The sequence below is a fragment of the Peromyscus leucopus genome, chromosome 2, assembly GCF_004664715.2.
Source record: "Peromyscus leucopus breed LL Stock chromosome 2, UCI_PerLeu_2.1, whole genome shotgun sequence".
In the NCBI taxonomy this organism is placed as follows: domain Eukaryota; kingdom Metazoa; phylum Chordata; class Mammalia; order Rodentia; family Cricetidae; genus Peromyscus; species Peromyscus leucopus.
The window spans coordinates 30,772,519-30,796,760 of NC_051064.1; the positions used below are offsets into that span (position 1 = coordinate 30,772,519).

General features: G+C 36.7%; 1 protein-coding gene across 6 annotated transcripts in view; it reads left to right on the forward strand.

Moving 5' to 3' along the window:
* Positions 1–1,479: 1,479 nt before the first annotated feature.
* The window catches only part of LOC114684038 (RB1-inducible coiled-coil protein 1), a 47,521-nt gene continuing 24,758 nt past the window's right edge, over positions 1,480–24,242 (forward strand). For 3 of the 6 annotated variants that reach the window (XR_005090804.1, XR_005090803.1, XM_037202457.1), the window contains exons 1-12: positions 1,480–2,792; positions 4,557–4,677; positions 7,899–8,025; positions 8,162–8,332; positions 12,534–12,736; positions 14,672–15,098; positions 19,389–19,559; positions 20,952–21,136; positions 21,346–21,532; positions 21,613–21,694; positions 21,784–21,845; positions 23,913–24,016. Coding sequence is in view for 4 of the 6 variants with exons in the window: in XM_037202457.1 (XP_037058352.1) it covers positions 4,607–4,677; positions 7,899–8,025; positions 8,162–8,332; positions 12,534–12,736; positions 14,672–15,098; positions 19,389–19,559; positions 20,952–21,136; positions 21,346–21,532; positions 21,613–21,694; positions 21,784–21,845; positions 23,913–24,016 (1,790 nt within the window). In the remaining 2 variants the exon portion in view is untranslated. The remainder of the gene's footprint in view (positions 2,793–4,556; positions 4,678–7,898; positions 8,026–8,161; positions 8,333–12,533; positions 12,737–14,671; positions 15,099–19,388; positions 19,560–20,951; positions 21,137–21,345; positions 21,533–21,612; positions 21,695–21,783; positions 21,846–23,912; positions 24,017–24,242) is intronic. The other 3 variants (XM_028858470.2, XM_028858468.2, XM_037202456.1) reach the window with 3 other exon arrangements.

Consider the following 24,242-nt stretch of genomic DNA (forward strand, 5'->3'; position numbering starts at 1 on the left):
CTTAAGTGGCTCAGCCTGTCCAGCTTTGCTGTCTGCAACAGTTAGGTAGGTAAGTTACATGTTTATGTTAGGCCAAGCCAGTTTCAAGTCTGCTTTGAAAAGCTCCCATTTTTAATAAAGGTGGAAAATATATGAGAAACATTGTAATGTATATAGTATATGTAATATGGAGTTTGCTGTCATTAATATCTACCATAATTATTGAGGGCAAAAAAATGGAAGCCTTGGATTATGTAACTTTGAGTCAGCACTCATTAACTTATGATACTAACTCCTTAGTTTTCTTACCATAAAATAGCAATATGGGCCAGGCGGTGGTGGCGCACGCCTTTAATCCCAGTACTCAGGAGGCAGAGCCAGGTGGATCTCTGTGAGTTCAAGGCCAGTCTGGGCTACCAAGTGAGTCCCAGGAAAGGCGCAAAGCTACACAGAGAAACCCTGTCTCGAAAAACCAAAAAAAAAAAAAAAAAAAAAAAAAAAGCAATATGATCTTATGATCTTTATAGTGAAATTTTTTCCTGAAGATCAAATGAAAGTATTTACAGAAACACATAGAAAACTGGGCATGGTAAAGACTGCCTATAATCCCAAGATTGGAAAGAGTATAGACTAGCTTCCTAGGATGTGGTAATACTTAAAGAATGGTAGCTGCTGCTATCAACTGATTGTAATAAGGTTTACGTAGCAGGAAAGTCTGGATTCACTTAGTGTTTACATCAAGGATCCTTTCTCTTTTGTCTTTGGTCCTGTGTGCCCCAGGCTGCCCTGTAATTTGCAGTTCTCCTGCTCTGTGTCCTGAGTGTTTGTTGATTGAAGTCTACATACACTATTATAGCTTTGTGGCCTTGTAAACCGGTATCTTTGAAGGTAGATGGTGGAAGATGGTGTATTAGAGATGAAGAAATCAGAGACAGATTGAGACTCGGTTGTAAACAAGGAGAATCTGATTTACTACAGTAAATAGGAGTAGGTAATCTATAAATATTTAAGTGTTAGAATTAATGGATAGATGTGCTAATGTTTGTGCCTGTTAGAAGCGCTAGATAGTGATATACTAGGTAAATGTAGATTCAATAAGCAGAGAGTGAATAAAAGAAAAGCGAATTAAGAGTTGAGTTTTACAAAACCAGATTGAAGATATAGTATGAAATAAATTGGACATGTTGAGTTTAAGAGGGATTTTATAGACCATTCAAACTTGGGCTAGGTTTAAGAGTTGGTAGTCAGCAATATTAGTATCTACATCCATAGGAGTAGGCCATATTCTGTTCTATACTGGAAGGAAGCCTGATATTTCAACATATACATTGGAGATCTACATTATTATCTGCCTTATGCTGTGCTCTTACATTAATTTTTTCTTTCCTATTCTCATAACATCTGATGCGGTTGTACTGTATTAATCTCTTGCTGAGTAAAAAATTACTATAAACAAGTTTATTTGAAGCAACATAAATATATTATTTTATCTAGAACTTGTATCTTGTAGGATGAGCAGCTGAGAAAAGGTCTGTTCAAAGTCATGTAGTGTCGTTGAGAATTGTCAGACTGAGGTTCCTGGCTTCCTGCTGTCCATTAGCCAGGGGCCCTGTGTGTGGCGGGGGTGTGTGGGTGGTGTGTGTGTGTAGAACTGTCTGTATGGCCATTTACTTAGCAAAGTTAATAAAGGAAGTAAACTGTAAGATGGAAGGTTTAATTTTAATAACCATAGACTGTCCTGTTACCTTTTGCTATATTTTATTGATTAGAACCATAGGCTTTGCTTACATCTTGAGGCAGTGGAGGGGTAGGTGTTGATTAATGAAAACCAGGATGTGGGGATGCCAGAGATAACTGATGCTTATTTCATGGAGGTTGTCTGCTATTAGGTATTCTTTAAAATTTTTACTTTTGTTTTGTGTGTATATGGATGGATATGAGTATGTGCAAGCCACAGTTCATGTGTGGGAGGTCAAAGGATAATTTGAGGGAGTTGGTTCTCCACCATCCAACCTTGGCTTGGCAACAAGTGGCCTTATGTAACTCTGGAGCCATCTAGCCCACCCTAGGTACTGAAATGGTTAAATAATATGTCTAAATATCTTAAAGTAAGGAGGGTACATAAAGAGATGGGTCTTCCATAAAGAGTGAGTATTATTCCTGCAGAGTTCTTTCCCAGCACCCTTTTTGAATGGCTCAACTGCTGCCATGCCTGCAATTACAGCTTCAGTGGGATTCAGTGCCTTTGGCATGTGAACCAAGTGTACAAACCCACCTAAAATAATTAAAATCTTTAAAAAAAATTATGAGGTATTCCTAACTCTAACCTGCCTGTCTCTACAGCCTGGGCTCTTCCTTGTCATGGTTACTTTGACTCTTCTTTAGTGTATCTCAGCATGATCTTGAAAAATTCCTGTTACCATGCCTGTCTGATCATTATATTTAACATGTGAAAGATGGCTGCAGGAATATCAGTTGTAGAAGTTCGTTTTGGTGACTTTTATCTTTAGTGGAGCATTATGGGTCTACATCATAGTTGTGGATTCAGTGAATATGCAGGTGAGAAAAGATACCAAGGTACCAGACCAGGTAGAGAAATATTATTGTAGATGGCAGTTTTAAAGGAAAAAAGAACACTTAACTGTATGTTGTTCTGACATTGAATTATTTCTCTATAATGACTCTGAAATTTGTCTTTTCCAGTTCTTTGAGATTCACCAGTAGTGCCACTCAGTTGTCAATATCAAGCAAACACAAATAAGCCACTTGTAATCTTCTAAGAAAAGCAGTAATACTCTTCACAGTACCTGGCGGTAAGTCATGTGCACACCTTCAGAACTGCAGTTTTGGTCCACTGACACCAGAGGTTTAAAACCTTGATTTGCCTTTTCTTACCTGAAAATTTTATTTTATGACTCATAAGGGAAGAACATAAACAGACCCAGGCTGAGAAGTTCATTTCATCACTTTCATTTGTCTATAGGATTTCTACCTCCTACTTGTTAAAAAATAAAAAATCAAAACCCAAAAGTATTAAAGTCCAGTCTTGGTATTTTATTGATTATGAAACCTTCATAAATGAGTTTTTAAATTGAACAAGTTAATGGCAGAATAGTTTTAAATATTTTCATTTCAAGATCCATCTTGTTTATAGTTAGTGGTAGAGGGTGATCTTTTGTTTTGTTTCCAAGAATGTATTTATTTTTATTTTTATATTCTGTGTTATGAGTGTTTGTTTGCATGTATGTCTGTGCCTGATGCCTTAACGAGTAAGAAGAGAGCATTGGATCTTCTGGAACTAGAATTACATATAGTTGTGAACTACCATGTGAGCTCTGGGAATTGAACCCAAGTCCTACAAGAGCAACAAATCCTCCCTTAAGCCACCTATCTATCTGTCCAACCAACCCCTGGCTTCTGGCTTTTGGGAGTAGAAAGGGGATTGAGCAATGGTTCTTGCAGAGTAGTCTGGCTTGTAATGGAGGTAGAATACAGGGGAAGCAGCAACCAAGTGGAAGGAATTAGGAGAGGGGTGATTTCTTTAATGGCTGCTATCTGTCTGTCTCTGGGTGTGTGTGCAGACAGTGTATGGTGTATATGTATGGTCTTGTATTCAGGCATGGAGGCCAGAGGAGGATCTCAGTTGTCCTGCTCTATTACTCTTCTACCTTATTCCCTTGAGACAAGATCTGTCCCTAGACCTGGAACTAGATTGGTGGCCTACAAGCCCCAGTGAGCTTCCTGTCTCTTTCACAGTGCTTGGATTATCAGCTTGCTCGTGGCCTTCCCTGCTCTTAGAAAGTGCTTGGGATTTGAACTCAGATCCTTTTGCTTAAGCAGCAAGTGTTTTTACCTGCTGAGCCATCTTCCCAGCCTAGTAATAGCTACTTGTAGTTTCATTTATACCCTGAAATAGGAAGAAGGAGGAGCAGTGCTTTTGAGGGTTAAGTTTTTATTTGTTTTAAGATCAGAATCAATGCTTCCTAGGCTGGCCTGGAACTTAATTAATGTGTAGCTCAGGCTGGCTTTGAACTCAAAGCCATCTTCCTGCCTTAGCTTCCTGATTGCTGAAATTACAAGTATATAAACCACAAGTATATAAACCTTCTTCCTACACACACACATACACACACACACACACACACAAACACACACATACACACAAACACACACATACGCGCACACACATGCACACACACTTTTTATGTTGTTTTAATCTTCAAGGATTAAATCTAGAACCTTTCGTATACAAATCAATTATTCTGTTCAACTATACCTCCATGTTCCTATTTTTTTTATTCTGAATATGGAAAGCAAGAAAAATTATACACATTGTTTTTCTAGTGATGGGCTTTTTTCTTCCTGTAAATAAGTCAACTGTCCGATGTAGAACTGTTACGTTTCTCATTAGTCTCATTTAAAAAAAAAAATGAGTTGACTTCATTGTTCAATTCATTTATCTTAAAATCAACCTACATTTTATTTTTTTGTTGTTGTTGTATAGTAGGACTGTTCCATCTTGGTGATAAAGGTATTAAAAATTATTCTTGAATTACTCCCTTTGTTTTTTCATTTAGGAACTGCATTGGAGTGTGAGGTACAGCTCACAGATTCCAGAAAGATCATCATGAAGTTATATGTGTTCCTGGTTAACACTGGGACCACTTTGACATTTGACACTGAGCTAACTGTGCAAACGTGAGTTGTGTTTCACTTATCCTTTGGTTTTCCATCTTGAATTTATATAAAAAATTACCTTATTTTAAGAAAACACCCTACTGTAAAGGACACCTGCCTTGCAAGCACAGTCTGAGTTTAATGTTCAGAGCCCACATAGGAATGACAGTTGTCACAGTGTGTGGTTGTAATCACAGTTTGGGAAGATCCCTGGGACTCACTGGCTAGACAGTCTAGCCTTAATTTGGTGAAATTCAAGACAATGAGAGATGCTGTCTCCAAGGAGGTAAATCATCTTCCCGAGGATAACTTAGCGATGCAACTTCCTGTGCATGTCGTATGTACCCACACACATGTGCTTACACAAACAAACATTAAAAAAAAAAGTATTTCAAAAAAAATTGGAGCTAGAGAGTTGGCTTAGTGACTAAGAGCTATTGTTGCTCTTGAAGAGAACAGTTTCAGTCTCAGCTGAACTGAACTGAAACACAGCAGCTAACAGCTATCTATGTCTCCAGTTCTAGGGGTTTCAGAAGCCTCTTCAGCACATGTGTAATGCACAATACACATAAAAATAATCTATAATGAAAAACATAACCATCTGAGCATGGTGAACACACTTTTTGTCCCAGCAGTCACTGTGGAGGTCGGTGGATATCTGAGTTCCATGTCAGCCAGGGATACACAATGAGACCTTGTCTTTAATGAGACCATGTCTTTAAAAACAAACAAACAAACAGTGTCCCTATAACAAACTCAAGTTTTTTTCCGTACTTATCATACATAATTATTATCATTCTAAAATGCTACACCCAAATTCCTTAAATTGTGTGTAATTTCTTTGTTTTAAAACCTGAGCTGCATTTTATTTGGGTGTGCGTATTTATGTGTACCAAAGGTGCATGTGTGGAAACCAGAGGACAATTTGTGCAACTTGGTTCTCTTTACCATCTAGGTTCTGGGGATTGAATTCAGGTCATCAGGCTTGAGAGCAAACACCTTTACCCACTGAGCTATCTTCTCCATTTGCTGCTTTTATTCTGTGTGAATAAAGTCAGTGGGTTTGTTTGGCTTATTAATGAAATTATAAAATAAATGGAACATCCAGATTAGTGCAGCTCATTTCTAATCATTTTCTGCTTTGACCAAGATGTCAGATATTTGACTGAAGATTCTCCTAAGCTTATAAAATGCAAAGGCTAGTTCTCAGGGCAAGGGAAAATTAATTTAAGGTCTCATGAGAAGAAGAAACAAATAGTACACACCATTTTCAAGGCTACTTACTTTGTAGTAATGATAGCATTACAGAATGATGAGTTTATTACCAATAGCTTGAATAATATTTATTTCGAAAACAACAGGGACAGGACTGGAGAGATGGCTCAGCACTTAAGAGCACTGTTGCTCTTGCAGAGGAGCTAGGTTCTGTTCAAAGAACTGACATGGTCACTCACAACCACCTGTAACTCTAGTTCCAGGGTATCTGGTGCCTTCTTCTGGCCTCTGTGGGCATAAGACACACACATGATACACAGACATATATGTGGGAAAAGCACATATACACAAACTAAAGAGATTTTTTGTTATTGTTGTTTGTTTTAATGGCACTAAGGTTGCAGGAGGGCCTCACATAGTTCTACCTTTCCCTAAGGATCCATAGTCAGTTAGTGGGTATTGGAGGCAGGGCGATATTTTCTTTAGTTGTGGGTCCACTGGTAAGCTGCTTATACTCCTGTGCATAACCCTTTACCTAGTAAACCTAATTAAACTTTAAATAAAAAGTCAGCATGACAGTAGAAGAAAGATGGTAAGTAGCTGGAAAGAGGAAGGAGACAAATGAGAATGGAAGGTAGATAAGAGGGAGAAAGTGAATATGAAAATGTATAAAAGTGTCAAAATGAAACAAATTATGTAATTCATACGTGCTAATACAAAGCTTTCGGAGAGCTAGCTTAGTGGGTAAAGGAAGTTTTTGCTGAGCAAGCATGAGGACCTGAGTTTGGATTCCCAGTGTCCATGTAAAAAACCTGATGTTTCAGTGTGTGCTTGTAACCCAGTCCTATGGGGGGAAAGGGACAGCATACAGAGATAAATGAATCAATCCCTAGGGCATACTGTCCACTCAGTCTAGCCAAAACAGTGAACTTTAGGTTCAGTGGGAGATTCCATCTTCAGATATATGGTGGAAAGCAATGGAGGACAACACCCAGCATCAACCTCTCATGTCCACATACAGGCACACGTGAACATACCAGAACATACACCAAATATACATACACAGGTGCCACTAAGTGGTTATTTTGATTTTTATTGTGTTTCATACATGGTATGTGCTTGTATACATGTTCATTTGTATACATGTGTATGTGCACATATGTATGGAAGGTAAATATAGATGTTTGATATCTTGCTCTGTCACTCTCTACCCTTTTCCCTTGAAACGGGGGCTTTCATTGAACCTGGAGCTTTCTGATTTGACTAGACTGGCTAGCCAGTGCATCCCAGGGATCTGCCTGTCTCCTTCCTAGTGTTGAGGTTACAGACATGGACTACCACATACTTCCTGCTTTTATATATGAGTCCTGGGAATTCAAACTTAATTCTTTTTGCTTTACAGTGGGCATGGCACTTTACCCACAGAGCTATCTCCTTTGCCCTAATTTATGTTTTAAATACATTCGTTTTCATTGATTCAGTTTTGCTTCTAAAGGGGTGACTTTTCTCATTACATAAGGCTCGTCTTGAACTTGCTCTTCCTTCTGGGAGTGTAGATTACAACATGTCACTATGGATTATTATGAATTTTTTTTTAAAGGAAGGAGTTTTCACATGGTTTAGACTTAATATACTTTCTATAATGTATTGTGAAAATCTTAACACAAATTCTGGGTTTTGAGGCATTCTACCAAACTAGACACCATATGTATGTCTGTTTATACCTTTCACCATTATGCAAAAAACCCTGAAAAGTAATTGTATGTACTGCCTGTATTTTTAGATGTCATACTTTTATATGTGACAGAATAGGCATTTATTTCACTGACAGCCAGTTGACTGTGGTATCTAATTTAAAAAATAGGAAACTATTACTACTGGATTTTTTTGATTGTTTTTGGAGAAAAATGTTAGAATGAAATTCAGTAACATATTATGGTGTGTGTGTGTGTGTGTGTTATTTTATGAAGTGCTGCTTTTATAAAAGCACTAGGCATATGTAAATAACTGGATTTTGTTTTCCTAAGTGTGGCTGACCTTAAGCATGCCATTCAAAGCAAATACAAGATTGCTATTCAGCACCAGGTGCTAGTGGTCAATGGAGGAGAATGCATGGCTGCAGATCGAAGAGTGTGTACCTACAGCGCTGGAACGGTAGGTGTCTACACTGCATATTCTGCCTTCTCATCAGATGGGGAGCAGGGACTCTGTTCTTGTGTCAAGAGCAGTGTGTAAGTTCATCATTTATAACATTTTTATTTTTATCACTTCTGCATTTTTTTTGATACAGGACACAAATCCAATTTTTCTTTTTAATAAAGAAATGATCTTATGTGACCGTGCACCTGCTATTCCTAAAACTACCTTTTCAACAGAAAATGACATGGAAATAAAAGTTGAGGAATCCCTTATGATGCCTGCAGTTTTTCATACTGTTGCTTCAAGGACACAACTTGCAGTGGTAAGATCTAAACACTCTTAACTAATTGCTTCTAAAAGCATTCCCAAAGCGAGTTCCAGGAAACCCTGTCTCGAAAAACCAAATAAATAAATAAATAAAAAATAAAAAATAAAAGCATTCAAGTCTAGCTAGCAGAGAAGTCAAAATTACTTAGTTAACATAAAAACACCCACCTTTTTTCTCCTCTTACATTTTTTATGTTCTGTGTGTGTGTGTGTGCGCGTGCGCTCATGCACGTGAATGAAGATTATGAGAACATAGAGATCAGAGAATATCTGGTGGGAGTAGGATCTTTTCCCACATTATAGCTCCTGGGATTGACTGAGCTGCTTGGCAGTGAGTGTCTTTCTGATAGTTGTTTCACAGGCCTCTTCTTAAAGACATGGATTTTTAGAACCTCCTCTTCTACTAAAGTGCAAGGTTGAGGGTTGGGGCTGAAGTTAGGTGGAGCAATGTTTAAGAACATGCATTGCTCTTCCAGAAAACTTGACTTTGGATCTCAGAACTCATGTCAGGTGGCGCACAATGGCCTGAAGCTCCAGCTCTAGGGTATCTTATGCCTCTAACTTCCATAGGAACCTCCAGTTATCTGGCGTGCACACACATTCACAATTGAAATTAATAGAAACAAATCTTTAAAAATTATTTATTCATATTTTATTGTTAATATACCTAGTTGTAAAATTTTAGTCCTCTGTGTTACTAGATAGTGTGAAAAGGATGTCTTAAATATGACTTGGCCAGCATCTCCCCAAAATGGAGAGAGTCAGGTAATTAGTTGATTAGGTACCCATGTTAGAACAGACACTAGAGCTCAGGTAACTTTAGTAAAACAGTTTCTTTTCCTTATTCATTTCTAGTTCTTGGAAAAGGAACTGCAATCCTTTCCCATCCATATGACTTATCGATCGATACTTTCAATCTCCATATATTGTTGCTAATTATTTGATTTTCCTGTTTGTTATATAGTATTTCTTTTTGTTTTTAGATAGGGTCTCTCTGATCTATCTGTAACTCTTGCTATCCTCAAACTGTCAATCCTCCTGTCTTAACTTTCTCAGTCCTAGAATTACAAGCATGCACTATGTCTTGTTTTCTCCTATAGTTTACTTAACTGTAGTGCCATTAACTCTAAGTGATCAAGAAGCTGCTGTGTTTTACTTTTAGATACAAAAAAATGTATCTTAGAACATGTGAAACAACACAGTTTTTATTGTATTTTTAGAAGGTAAACATTTAGTAAAGTTTCAGTGTTGGTTAGTAAAACTTAGGACTGGACAGAGGTTCTTGTGGTAGGGAAACAGATGAGAAGAATTCACACATTACAGCCAAAGTGGCAAACTGGAAGCAGAAGGGAATGAGTGCTGATGAAGCTGTTGTTCCGCCTAATAGTGAGCAGCAGGCTTTTATTTGATTTTACTTGGAGTGGGCTAACCTTTTGATATTTGTCTATTCATTAGTCATGGACTTTAGAAGATGTTTTTCTTCTTGTGCACAAGCATTGTGGTTTGGGATTGGCTGGTTGTAGGAGGTGACTTCACCAGGATTATTGAGTCCTTGTTGTTGCTGTTGTCATCATCATGATAAATGACTTGGTAAGGCTTGAATCAGGCTGAAGGCAGGACCACTTGATGTTGGCATCATGTTCTTGCATAAACCCCTTGGTCTCCTCTAAGAAAATGTAATATTAAATATTTAATATATTTTTAACTGATTAGAGTTTAATATATTATATTTTTAACTGATTAGAAAGGTGATAAAATATAAATCAGCAAAAGCATGGAAAAGGTATTATATAAGGAAAAGATATGGCAGGATTATACTCAGGCATTAAGAATAATGCTGTGTATGAGGAGAGATGATTTCTTTATTGAAGATGAAAAATATTAAAAATTTTAGCAGTTGAAATGAGAGTGAGGAACATTGGTATTGAGAGTAAAGTGAATCAAAATGCCAGTCATTTCTATTCTTGTTTTATAGGCGGTTTGAAATTTACTTGGTTCTTTAGGGCCTTGTGTGCTTTTAAGTAAAGGAGGAAATTTTCAGTTGCTTTTAAAGTTTCTTGAAAGATAATTTTAGAAACCTTAGCGGCTTCAATAACTTACCTTTGTTAAAGGAAATTGGTCAGCTGTTTTCTTACTTATAGAACTGAGATAAATTTCTCTACCCTGTGCCTGTAGTTATTTTCTGAATATTCTTATTTTGTGCTTATGTATTTCCTTGTTTCTAATTTTCATTTTATATATATATATATATATATATATATGTGTGTGTGTGTGTATGTATGTATATATGTGTATACGCACGCGCGCGCACACACACACATACACACACACACACACACACACACACAGAGCTAAGGGTGAACAAATGTCATAGGTGATGCCTGAGCCTGTTGGTCCACTGACACATTTTGCATTTTGCACAGTAATACTAGGTTCACATCAAGGTCCTGTGAGCTTCCAATCATGGATTATTGGCCAGGTTTATAATACCAGGCATGCATGTGTTTACTCCTGTGGAACAGAACTCAGAAAGTGGTCGATTATCCCAATAACATTTTGCACCTATGGCCATATTTTCAACATTCTTTTTCAGTCATCATTGCAGTTCAAGGAGTTTGCAGCTGGATAAGAATGTTGATGACCTACTCCCCATCCCCACACACCAGTTTCTTAAATAGCAGCTTCCAGTATTATGAGAGCTAGCCAACAGGGAAGAAGGTTCCTGATCAGTACCAGCTTCTCTTCCTTTCCTGTGATGAATGTGTGTGTTGCCTTCAGCAGTAGGATCCTAGGGTCCTACCACAAATTCTAATGGACAACTAAGAGCAGTGGCAACCTGTGTTGATTTTCTTGGGGGAGGGGATCGTCTGGCACACTCCTCCTGACATCTTAATGTACATATTCTATATGCAATGCTGTTTGTTTATAGTATTAACTGTTTGCTTGCTCCCTTTCTGTCACCTCCCCCTGACACACATGGTGTGTGTCTGTCTAATTATCTATGTTTTCTTCATACTTCTGCCACCTAATTGTATTACAGGTATGCACCACCATGCTGGCCCAAAGTAAAAACTGATTTTTTATTTTAAAGATTTATTTATTATGTATACAGCATGTATGACTGCAGGCCAGAAGAGGTCACCAGATCCCATTACAGGTGGTTGTGAGCCACCATGTGGGTGCTGGAAATTGAACTCAGGACCTCTAGAAGAGAGCAGTCAGTGCTGTTAACCTCTGAGCCATCTCTCCACCCCCTGATTTCTTTTTTGTTAGCATTTTGTGAGTCTAGACTTGTGGCCCTCTTTTCTCTTTCCTCTAGACTGTTTGTTGCCAAGAAGTCATATTTTACATTTTCTATTCTTCTCCACTTTATTGTTTTCCAACCTTTGGAATTTTTCATTCTTTCCTAATTTATGTCAGTATTTTCTTGGTACCTTCATAAGTAACCTGAGCTTCTGAAAGTCTTCGCTTGTCTCCTTTTTCTTTTTAAGTGGCTAAGACAGAGTGATGTTATATTTTCTACAGGTCCAGAATCTTCTGTGGCAGGGAACTTCTCTTATTTAGAAATAGCCTGCAGCTTTTTATCACTTTGCACTTGATACTTCATTCATTGTAACTGAATTCCAGTCATCTGTTCTTAAAAATCATTTGACTCTTAGGGCTACAGATGATTTAATTGGTAAGAATGCTTGTTGGGCAAGCATGAAGACTTGAGTCCCCAACACCTATTTAAAAAGCTGGGAACAGTAATTGAGGGTCAGTAGATAGAAATGTCATTGAGCTTGCTAGCTACCAGCCCAGATCCAGGCTCAGACTTGAACAGAATGGAAGTGATAGATACCCAATCTCCTCTTTAGGCTTCCATGCTCATATTCTTGCACATGTTCCACATACATATATACCACAGCATGGATATGCACATACAAACACATGCACACACACACACACACACACACACAAAAGTAATAATAATTTTATATTTTTGAGGACTCCTACCTTAGTATTTCAATATGTGTTTATATTATATAGTCTAGAATTTGATACTGCTTTTTCAATCTTTTATATTTGGTACAAATATTTGTGAAAATGTATGTGTGTGTGTGTGTGTGTGTGTGTGTGTGTGTGTATGCATATATGCATGCAAACATGTACACACAAACCATTGCTTTCTTTTATTCTTTTCCATTTTCAAACAGGAAATGTATGAAGTTGCCAAGAAGCTTTGCTCTTTCTGTGAAGGTCTTGTCCATGATGAACATCTTCAGCACCAAGGCTGGGCTGCAATCATGGCCAATCTGGAGGACTGTTCAAATTCATACCAAAAGCTTCTTTTCAAGTTTGAAAGTATTTATTCAGATTATCTGCAATCCATAGAAGACATCAAGTTAAAACTTACTCAGTATGTTTATCATTAAGTGGATTTTTAAAATGCCTTTGAAGTTTATCAGTTTTTTAGTCACTGGATATTTGTTCCTTGGAGGCCATATGTTTATTTAAATATGATTAATTTTAGAGTCTTTTGAAACATTTATTATTGTTATTATTATATAAGTAAAGGCATGTGTGTTCCATGGTGCTTATGTAGAAGTCAGAGGACAACTTTAGATTTGAGTCTGTCTTTCCAGTGTGGGATTCAGGCCTTTCTTGTTACCCACTTAGCCATCTCACTGGCCAATTTTTAGAGTTATGCTTTCGTTAAGTTGTGGTTTTTGGTTTGGTGCTTTGTTTATTTGTTTGTTTTTTGATACAGAGTCTCTATGTACCCCTGTCTCTTCTTGAATTCACTATGTAGACCAGGCTGACTTTGAACTCACAGAGATCCATCTGCCTCTGTCTCTCAGGTGCTGGGGTTAAAGGCATGTGCCACCATGCCCAGCTCTAAATTGTGTTTTTTAATGTATTTTTTAAAAAAATACATATTTGACTCCCACATGCTTTTTTTCTTGAGTGATTTTATTATATAAAAGGCTTGCAGTAATTTATAAAACTAAAAAAATCTTTTCCTGTATTTTCACCAATAGAGAAAATATAAAATGGAGGGAAAAAAAAGACCAGATCCCTCATCTCATATAAATAAAAAGGCCATCAGACATTGAAAATTTTAAGTTATTTTTAAAATATTGCCATCCTAGTATAAGTTCTTTATATATTAGGCATGTACTATTGGGTTTTGGAAGGAAAGAACTACAAATCTATAATTTATATGCTAATGAGCATTAATTTAACCTTAGAATAACTACTGCATGCTCATATATGTACTTTTCAGATTTTGTATTCTTGTTTTTAATTTTCTTCTTTTTTTAACTTTGAATTTGCAGTAGAGGTGATATTATGGTCTCTTATTTTCCTTCCCTTCCTTAAACTTTGCGTTTTTTAAAGTGATGCTAGGGACTCAATGCAAGTTCCTTCTTGTGTTAGAGAGGCATTTTTACATCCCATCCACATGACTCCTCCTTTCCATGAGTTTTCTCAGTTTATGGACAAGTTTTGGCCTTTGTAGACATTGAAAGAAATATTGATAGGAAAAAGAATGACTAGTCAGTATTAAAAGGATCATTCTTAATTGTTTATTGCAATAACCTTTTTTGGGTACCTATTTTAGAGAGAGTCCCACTAACCACATCAGTTTACTTTAGGGACCTGAATCTTTTTATATACAATACAGTTTAATGAGATCTTAAAGATTTCATATTTTCCCCATATCCTTTCGCAGCTTATCGCTCTTAGTCTATTTTCCTGATATGGTGAATATAAGAGTTACCCTAAGACTAAATTATGAATTTTATCCTGTGCTTTTTTTTTTTTTTTTTTTTTTTGAGACAGGGTTTCTCTGTGTAGCTTTGTGCCTTTGCCTTTCCTGGAACTCACCTTGGAAACCAGGTTGGCCTTGAACTCACAGAGATCCGCCTGCCTCTGCCTCCCAAGTGCTGGGATTAAAGGCGTGAGCCACCACCACCCGGCCTTATCCTGTGCTTTCAAGACATTAAATATATTTGAATTGTGTTAAAGGCAGTTTTACAGTCTGAGGGACTGCTCTGGTCAACCTTAATTTTATTTTATTTTATTTTTTAATAAAAAGCTTTTATTTGAAAAGGGTTTGATTTAAAAGTCAATGTCTACTTGTTTAGTATAATCTAGCTAGCTTTGCTGTAAATAGAAATTTTAATGTTAATGGTCACTTCTCTACTAAACTACATTTAGCTGCATAATAAAAGAGCTTATATGTGTATAATACATGGAGCAATGGTAAGGCTGGTTCTTTGAAGTACACTGTGATTTCATTGGATGATACTAGAGCACACTTGCTTTACTGACTCATGTTTTGTATATTAAGTTTAGGAACTGCGGTCTCAGTGATGGCCAAGATTCCACTGTTGGAGTGCCTAACCAGACATAGCTACAGGGAATGTTTGGGAAGACTGGACTCTTTAAATGAACATGAAGGCGCAGAGAAAACTGAGATGAAAAGATCCTCTGAACTGGTGCTCTCTCCTGATATGCCTAGAACAACTAACACATCTTTGTTAACCTCATTTCACAAGTCAGTGGAGCATGTAACTCCAGATCCCACCAATGCTGAACGTGGCAAAGAACTTAGGGAATCTTGTCAAAGTACTGTCCAGCAAGAAGAAGCTTCAGTAGACGATAAAGACAGTGATCTACCTTTTTTTAATGTTTCCTTGTTAGACTGGATAAATGTTCAAGATAGACCCAATGATGTGGAATCTTTGGTCAGGAAGTGCTTTGATTCTATGAGCAGGGTAAGTAATGTGTGTATGTGTGTCGGGTGGACTGTTAAGTTATAGTTGAAACAGATACCTTGCATTGGATCTTGGAGATTGAATCAAATTACTTGTAACTATGCTTTTGAATTGGTTATAAATTATTTCAAAATATAAATTTTTAGTGCAATGATTTTGAGTGGTTCAAGGACAAATCACTACCAACTAAAGTATAGTGTTGAGCATTTCCATCATCTAGAAAGTTGTCTTTTCTCAGTGAACAACTTTCTACATGAGAAATTATAACTGTTCTTCTCCTTAAAAATTCATCAGTAAGACATTGTGCTTTCAGTTACAATTCTAGAAGTAAAACTGGGATAAATGTCTCTATCTGCTATGTGAGTTTATGCAAAACATTTCCATCAGAAAGGAAGTTATTGTTTTATTGACACAAACTACTACAGTTTTGAAGATTTCAGTTATCCAAATAAAAACGCTGGAATAGTTGGGCTTTGCTTAAAGGTGCACTTAGTTGAAAAATAGATTGGGTCCTTGATTAATCAATTCTTTAAAAAACAAATATCTGGTCTATGATGCCTGGAACAGCACTGCCTATTTTAAACTATAAGTAAAGTGAATACCTCTAAGATCTTGGTTTTCTAATATGTTCAGCATCTGTGTCCTTGATAATGTCCAATAGGTAGGTATTTCATTCAGTTAGGCATTTGCCCCAGCAAAAATTATTGTCAAAAACGAATGAAAGCTAGACTAATGTTTCTGCTTAAATTTTAAACTAGTATTTAGTAGCTTAAATTTCCATTTGACTAGATGATCAACTATATAACAGTGGTCACAATAACCAATGTCATTTTTCATAATTAGAACTTGTCGTGGAATAATCTTTTTTTTGTACATCGTGAAGATGTGTTTTTGCCAAGGCGCCTTCTGTCTGATTGGTGTGATAAAGAGCTGAGTGTCCAAAACCTAGGCAGGAAGAAGTATAGATAGGATTTCCAGGCAGAGAGAAAGGTGAGGAGATGAATCTAGGTGCAGATGCCAGAAGAGACGGAGAAGCAGCAGGACACGCAGGAGGAGAGGTAAAAGCCACAAGCCATGTGGCAGCACGTAGATGAATAGAAATGGGTAATTTAAGTTATAAGAGCTAGTCAGAAACAAACCTAAGCTAAGGCCAACCTTTCATAATTATTATTATAAGTCTCTATGTCATGATTCAGTAGCTGCTACAAGAACGGTATTAGAAGTCACAATAATTTTACATAAAACCTGATGCTTGCTAGGGAAGCACTCTGCCACTGTGTTTTATCCCCTGTATTGTTTTTGAGACAGAGTCTCACTAACTTTCTGAGGCTGATTTAGAACTCACTGTGTTGTCCAATTTAGACTTTTTATAATCCTCCTGCATCAACCTTTTCAGTAGCTGGGAATACAGGCCTTGCTACCAGATTCACCATGAGACATTTCGGTCTTTGTCTCTCACTAGTACTATTTATCTCATAGCAGTAGTTTTGTTTTCCAGCAATATAATAAATAAAAGGTGCCCAGAGGAGATGCTTTTGTGTTTCTGTTTAAAGGCCTTAGTTTCATAGATTAATCCCATATCTATTGTTATCCATAAGGTATATTTCCAACTGTGAAATTCAGATACATACCTCTGGATATGAGTTGGGACATAAGTTTTTTAGAATTTAATGTTTGAAATCACTCAAATTCCAGCCCTGACACTTGTGAATTTAAGTGTTAGTGTCTCATATTTTTTCTTTCTTTTTTGGTTTTTGAGACAGGGCTTTTCTGTGTAACAGTCCTGGCTGTCCTGGAACTTGCTTTGTAGACCAGGATGGCTTTGAACTCAGATCCACCTGCCTCTGCCTCCCAAGTGCTGGAATTAAAGGCGTGCACCACCATTGCCCGACAATGTTTTTAAGTTTCTTAGCAATTTGAATCTTTAGTTTTACATTTGTATGGACTGATAGATGATAGTTTAGGTAGTTACTTTGTTTGCAACCCAACTTTAATTTATGCATAATATTCTATAATTGTTGATTCATTTTTTGTAGACTTCTATTTTATAAATGAAGAGAATTTATGTTTCTGATTAATAAATGGATTAGCATGCATACTTAGCTCAGTTTAAACTTCGCAGAGTTTATCGACCCTTAGTGTTTCTAATATTTCTTTCAAGCAACTTATTTTACTTTATTGTTTATTTATCTATTTATCTATTTTTCTATTTATTTATTTAGTAAGACAGGGTCTCATTATGTAGCCCTGGCTGGCCTTGAAATTCTTCTACCTATCTAGTGCTGATAGTAAAGGTGTGCATTGATACATCCAGCTATTTATTGAATATTTTGCTTGTTGTGTAGAGGGTAGTTTGTTTAAAGGTTGTATAGCTAGAAATAGAAATTAAAAATTTGGTTTTACAACTTCTCTAAGGCAACTGTTGTATGTTGGCCATGTATATGTCAAAGAGAGTTCATGAGTAAAAATATAGCACTAGATGGAAACCTGAACAAATAATTATTAGTATGATTAATATTAATGAAAACTATCTGGAAATTATGGCTTTTATCATCTGAGAAGATGGAATAATCCACAAATTATTAAATAAGTAAAATTTTATTACAATAAAGTTTTTTGAAATTATGTTAAAGTAATTCAAGCTATCCATTATTTTACTCTTTCTGACCATTGTTTACATTACTTGAATTGTCTTCCTGTTTTACCTTCTCTCCAGCCCCATTTAAAGGGCCTAGTCAAACACCTCCTTTACAGATCAGTGGACAGTCACAAAGACCTTGGTTAATGAGATGGCCTTGTGGGTAAAGGATAACTTGAATATGGTATCTGCATCCCAGATGGTGTAGGGAGGGAATTAGTTGTCTTTTGACTTCCACATGTATGTCATGGCTTTTGAGAGCTCACACTCATGCCCACACATATACATTTGCTTGCGTGTACACACACACACACAGTTGAAAAAATAACTTGGTTGATATCTTCATGTTAATATTAGCAGGCATTGAGAATCACTGTCTGAGGCTTGAAAAACTGTGCTACTTTTCCTCCTTTAAAAGTTGAACTTAGGCCGGGCGGTGGTGGTGCACGCCTTTAATCCCAGCACTCGAGAGGCAGAGGCAGGCGGATCTCTGTGAGTTCGAGGCCAGCCTGGGCTACCAAGTGAGTTCCAGGAAAGGCGCAAAGCTACACAGAAAAACCCTGTCTCGAAAAACCAAAAAAAAAAAAAAAAAAAATTGAATTTAGGATCTGGTAAAAGCCTGAAAACCTCATTTCAGTCTCCAGGACTCACATGATGAAAAGAGAGAACTAATTCTTAGAAATTGTCTTCTGACCCCATGTGCAGGCTATGGCATGTCTTCTTGTTTATATGTAGAGCGCTTGCTTACCAAGGCCCCAGGTTCAGTCTCCAGTACTGCAATACAGTAATGATGAAGTAATAAAATATTCTTTCAAGGTATTGGCAGTGGCTCTCATAAAACTGGATGGATGGATGGATGGATGGATGGATGGATGGATGGATGGAATTGTAGTAATTAGAGTCTGAGAAGTCTGTCAAGGAACCAGCAGAGTCTGAAGAGATTGGCAAAGGTGGTCTGCTATGCCAAAGTGCCAAGAGCCTTTAATGAAGCAAGGTTATTTGATATTTGTGACTAGACAGTGTTTATTAAAAAATAGTAACACATTGTGGAATTAAAGCCAGATAACAGGCAGGATTAAAGATTAGGAAAGCATATTGATCTAGCCATTTCCTTGCAGTAGAGATTAAGTTTAAGTTTTCTGTCCCACTTGGGAAGAAAAATCTTGCCTTTTTAAAGATAGGGTCTTGCAGAGTTGCTTGTGCAAGCCTGAAGTTTTATTCTTCTGCTTTGCTTGCCAAGCTCTGAATTAAGTATGTGCCAACATGCCTGGCTGTGGAAGATGCTTGGAGAGAAGTTGAATTGATAAGAGTTACTACCCATGGGTTTGTCATTAGCTCTACTTTATATGACTTTGACCTTGAAAAATAACATTTTCTTAGGGATATTGAGAATTAATTAAATTATAGCATTGATTGAGATTTATGTTTTCTGGAATTATGCACTTGATTTCATATTGTAGTTTGTTTAGCACCAGTTTAGAATGAGATGAGTCCTATTAACCTTTCTTTGGAAGTATAAGTTGATTTCCTATGCATTGTTTTTTGTGTCGTTTTCTATCACTTTTGTATCTGACCCTAATTCCAATTAGTGTGGAATACAGTTGAAACTATTTCTAGGAGATTTTATTTATATATGTTTCCTTCTCATTTAGCTTGACCCAAAGATTATTCAACCATTTATCTTAGAATGCCATCAAACTATTGCCAAACTTGATAATCAGAATATGAAAGCCATTAAAGGGCTTGAAGATAGGCTATATGCCCTGGACCAGATGATTGCTAGCTGTGGCCGGCTGGTAAATGAACAGAAAGAGCTTGCTCAGGTATTGTATTTGGCTATTTTTGTATATTTTAATAATTTGTATATTTATTCACTTTTCCCTTTACTATTGGTAATGTGTTATTATTTATATGTGTATTAGTTAAGTTTGCCTGTCATTATGACTAACAAAAAAGTTAAGGGAAAAGAGGTTTATTTGGTTTGGTTTCAGAAGGGTACAGTCTGCAGTCTGCAATGATGGTAAAGGCAGGGTACCAGGAGCAGATTCAGGAGGAGCAGCTTCAGTAGTAGCAGAGATACAACTTACCTCTTGTCAGGTTAAAAAGAAAATAGTATCCAGAAACAAAAAATGGAACAGGCTGGGCTGGGCTAGAGATCTAAAGGTCCATACCCCAGTGATCCATTTTTCAGCCGAGTCTTATATCCCAGTGGTTCTATATCTTCTCAGAGCACCACCAAAGGAGGGCTATCACTGGAAAAGTGAGCTTGTGAGGGCAGTTCAGATTTATAACAATATACCACATAATAGAGGAGGGAAAAAGTTATGTTCTATGTTGTTATTCCCATTTGAGACAGGGTCTCACTGTTACCCAGCGTAACATGCCTCTGCCTCCTTTTCAGTGTTGTGATTACAGGTGACTACCATGACACAACCAAGGCATGATCTTTTTTTTTTTTTTTTTTCCAAGGCATGATCTTAATGGTTGAGTTTGATAAAATAAAGTGAGTTCATGTATTATGGATGAAAACTGAAATACAAACCATGAATGTATTTCCATAGCTGGAGTGAAAAGATTATTTTCAATGTCTTAGTACAACTTAGTCTTGTATTCTCCTTCAAAAACAAATAGGACAAGAAATAGAAGAAAAATAAGAAATCTTGGAAAATTGACTAATCCTTACAGTTATGATCAATTGTTTTCCACCCCTCTCCCCCCAGAGCCAAAAAGCTGAATTTCATCTCGTACTGCTGTACCTCCTCCTCTTGTTCCCTCCTTCCTGTCCCTCCTCCCCTCTGTGTTTCATGGACTGGAGTTTTCCTGTGCACCCCAGGTTGTCATCCTTCTTGCTTCTGTTGTGGCTGCTATTGGTTGTTGCATTTTTATTCCTTGTGATGTTGCTGTTTCATGTGCTTGTTTTTAGTAAGAAATATAAAAGTCTAAGGTAGCTTAAATTTTGTTTCCCTGACATTTTAAAGAATTTGTTTGCTTTGGGCTTGTGTTTGAATCAGTTATTTTAATACAGCTTTCAAGATAACAGATTATTGTAAGTTGGTTTTTGGTCCCTGAACTGGCCATTTACTTTTGTTTCCCCTTTAGTGTGGGATACAGATTTTAGGACTCAAAATGGAAAGTGGTCCATTGTCTGTTTTTCTCTTGAGTGTTTATGTCATTTATCTAACAAAATTAAATATTCTTAAAACTTTTTCTCAAAGGGATTTTTAGCTAATCAAATGAGAGCTGAAAACTTGAAGGATGCATCTGTGTTGCCTGATCTGTGCCTGAGTCATGCAAATCAGCTAATGATTATGTTGCAAAACCACAGAAAATTGTTGGATATTAAACAGAAGTGTACCACTGCCAAACAAGAGCTAGCAAACAATCTACATGTCAGACTGAAGTAAGATACTATCATTTTTAATTTAGGCTCTTCAGAGTTCATGCTTTTATCTCCCAGTAATGAATAATCTCCCCTTATGAATCCATCGAAATGCACATTGATTACCCTGGGATTAGACTTTTGAGTCTTGATCCTCACAGCTTACTTACAAGATGATTTTTAGCAAATGTTGGGACTGTTGAAAACAATAAATCTTGCTTCTCCTGTAGGTGGTGTTGCTTTGTGATGCTTCATGCTGATCAAGATGGAGAAAAACTGCAAGCACTGCTCCGCCTTGTGATAGAGCTGTTAGAAAGAGTCAGAATTGTCGAGGCTCTTAGCACAGTTCCGCAGATGTATTGCCTAGCTGTTGTTGAGGTTGTAAGGAGGAAAATGTTCATTAAACACTACAGAGAGGTAAGCAATTCCAATTGTTTAATTATATGTGAACATTAATAACTGGGATATGTTATTAACATAAACTTTCCTCTTTTAAGTGGGCTGGTGCTCTAGTCAAAGATGGGAAACAATTGTATGAAGCTGAAAAGTCAAAAAGGGAATCCTTTGGGAAATTATTTAGTAAGTGTTAATTTATTTACCCTTTTCCTTTTTAATTTTTTTGGCTCTTAATTTCTAAAATAACTGTTCCTTCCTAATTCTTCATACAGGGAAATCCTTTTTAAGAAACCGTCTGTTTAAGGGACTGGACTCTTGGCCCCCCTCATTTTGTGTATGTATTTATTTTCTAATGTAACTAAATTTGTTTATTATAAAAACCTTTTTTCAGGGATAGAAGCATTTATCAGAAACAGAATAAGTTTTGATAGGATTAAATCAGCATAAAAAAACGGTTTTGGCTTTAAGGGTTACCTGGTATAAGTTTTAATATGTGTTAATTTGTTGTTGTTAAGTTTTGAGAATGTATTTTAATTACAGTGTTTATCCTTCCTCTTCCCTCCCTCCAAAACTTCCTATATACCCCTCCCACTCTCCTTCAAATTCATGGCCTTTTTTCATCAATTGTTATTGTATGCATGCGTGTGTGTGTGTGTGTGTGTGTGTGTGTGTGTGTGTGTGTGCGCACACATATATGTTCCTAAATATAACTTGATGAGTCCATATAATGCTACTTGTACGTGTATTTTCAGAGTTGACAATTTGGACAATTGGTTAGTGTGCTCATCCTTGGGGAAGGTCACCTCTCCTGCTCCCAGCTTTCCTCAGTTGCCTGCTGTTCTTTGTGTAGGGTTGAGGCCTCCTGGGCTTTTCCCTATGTAGGTTGATGTGTTTGTTGCTGTCCTCCTTGTTCACCTCACGTTTGGGTGTGCTGGTGAGACTTTGTGGATATAGCTTCTAATGTTACTAGAAGGCAAATTCCCCAACCCCCTGTTTCTTACAATCTTTCTGCCCCCCTCTTTAAAATTTTTCTTGAGCCTTTGGTGCTTGAGTGTTTGTGGATGTACCCTTTGCTACTGTCCTCCACAACTCTTCAAATCGATTGGTTGTGGTTTTTCTGTAGTGGTCTCTGTTGCAAAAGAGAAGTTCTTTAATGAAGGGTGAAGATGTACCCTTTTCTGTGGGTATAAGGACAAATATCTGTAGATAGTTGTTAAGGATATGCTGGTTTAGCAAATTAATGTTTGTAGATTCTCCAACCGTGATGATTTCACTAGCACTGAGTAGTTATCTAGGTTTCCAGTACCAGACATGGTCTCTTTCTTGTTGAGTGACTCTTAAGTTCAATTAGAGAGTTGTTGGTTACTGCCAAGGTATGTGTGCCATTACTTCATGACCAGAGAGCACACATTAGGCTGTCAAGATCAGTGGGAATGCAATTTTTTTAACTGTTCTGTTTTTCCCTTTTTTTTTTGTTTTGTACTCTTTTCTGTAGTCTTTTCATTTCTTTGTCTCCACACCACTTCATTATTTGATGAGTCAGAGTAATTTGAGTCTTCAATAAATCTTTATTAAAATTAAACATGAAAATATCATTTGATATATTTTAAGGCCAGTTAGCTAGATCTATTCATTTTTAAAATGAAAAGAAACATTTTTCATGATCAAAGAAATTTGGGAAATGCTATGTGCCCCTCCCCTATATTAGGATCTCAGTTTTAAATATGTTTCTACAGGGCAGTCTTTAAGACTGTACACAAGTAATGTAAGTGGAATTCACATGCATACTTACTTATCTATGAACCTGTTTTATGTAGATTATCCTGACATATTTAAATATTTTTGACCAGTGATGAGATAATTGGAGTTATTTTTAAAAGATACCACTCTTGTCAGTATTATAAAAAACAACTAGTAGGACTTTAGAATTAATACTTTTTGTTTAAAGTTGACCAATAGTATTTTTTTAAATGAGAAGAAGAACGAAAGAAATCTTCCTAAGGTATAGCAATAGAATTTACTATAGAGAGACCTTTTGTGATCATTCTGTGAGTCGGGAAATTAGGGTATAGCACATGCACAGTGCAACACATGGCACCATTTTGTATTGATGGGATACTAGAACTTCTCTAAAATGGTGCAAGGACAAAAGGGGAAGAACAAGCATATTAGCTGTCACCAAACAGCTCATTGTCCAGACTGTTAAAGCTTCACAGAGCTAGTGTGTGCTGACATCTTTGCATGGCCCTTTGCTTCATTCTATTGTTTTTCTCTCTTAATTGTGATGACAACATTTGACATATTTTTGTCAGTCTCTTATGTTATATTTAATTATAGCAAGAAATCATATCTAAATCCATCCGTTATATTGGTAAAGTTTTTTTTTTTTTTCCTTTTGTAGACTCAGAAGCCTCGAAAATTTGACTGTGAACTTCCAGATATATCATTAAAAGATTTACAGTTTCTTCAATCATTTTGTCCTTCAGAAGTGCAGCCGTTCCTCAGGTAAAGGCCATAGTATATTTAACTTAGTTGATCTTAAAGTGCTGAAAGTTATTTGTTTTCTTCTGGCTTCCCTGACTTGGCATATTGGGTTTTTTAGGACATAAGCTTCTTCCAGCTTGCCCATCCTTAAGATAGACTGGTCATGCTGTTGTTTTTTTTTTGTTTGTTTGTTTGTTTGTTTGTTTGTTTGTTTTGGAAAGATTAATTGGTTCACAGTTCTTGTAAG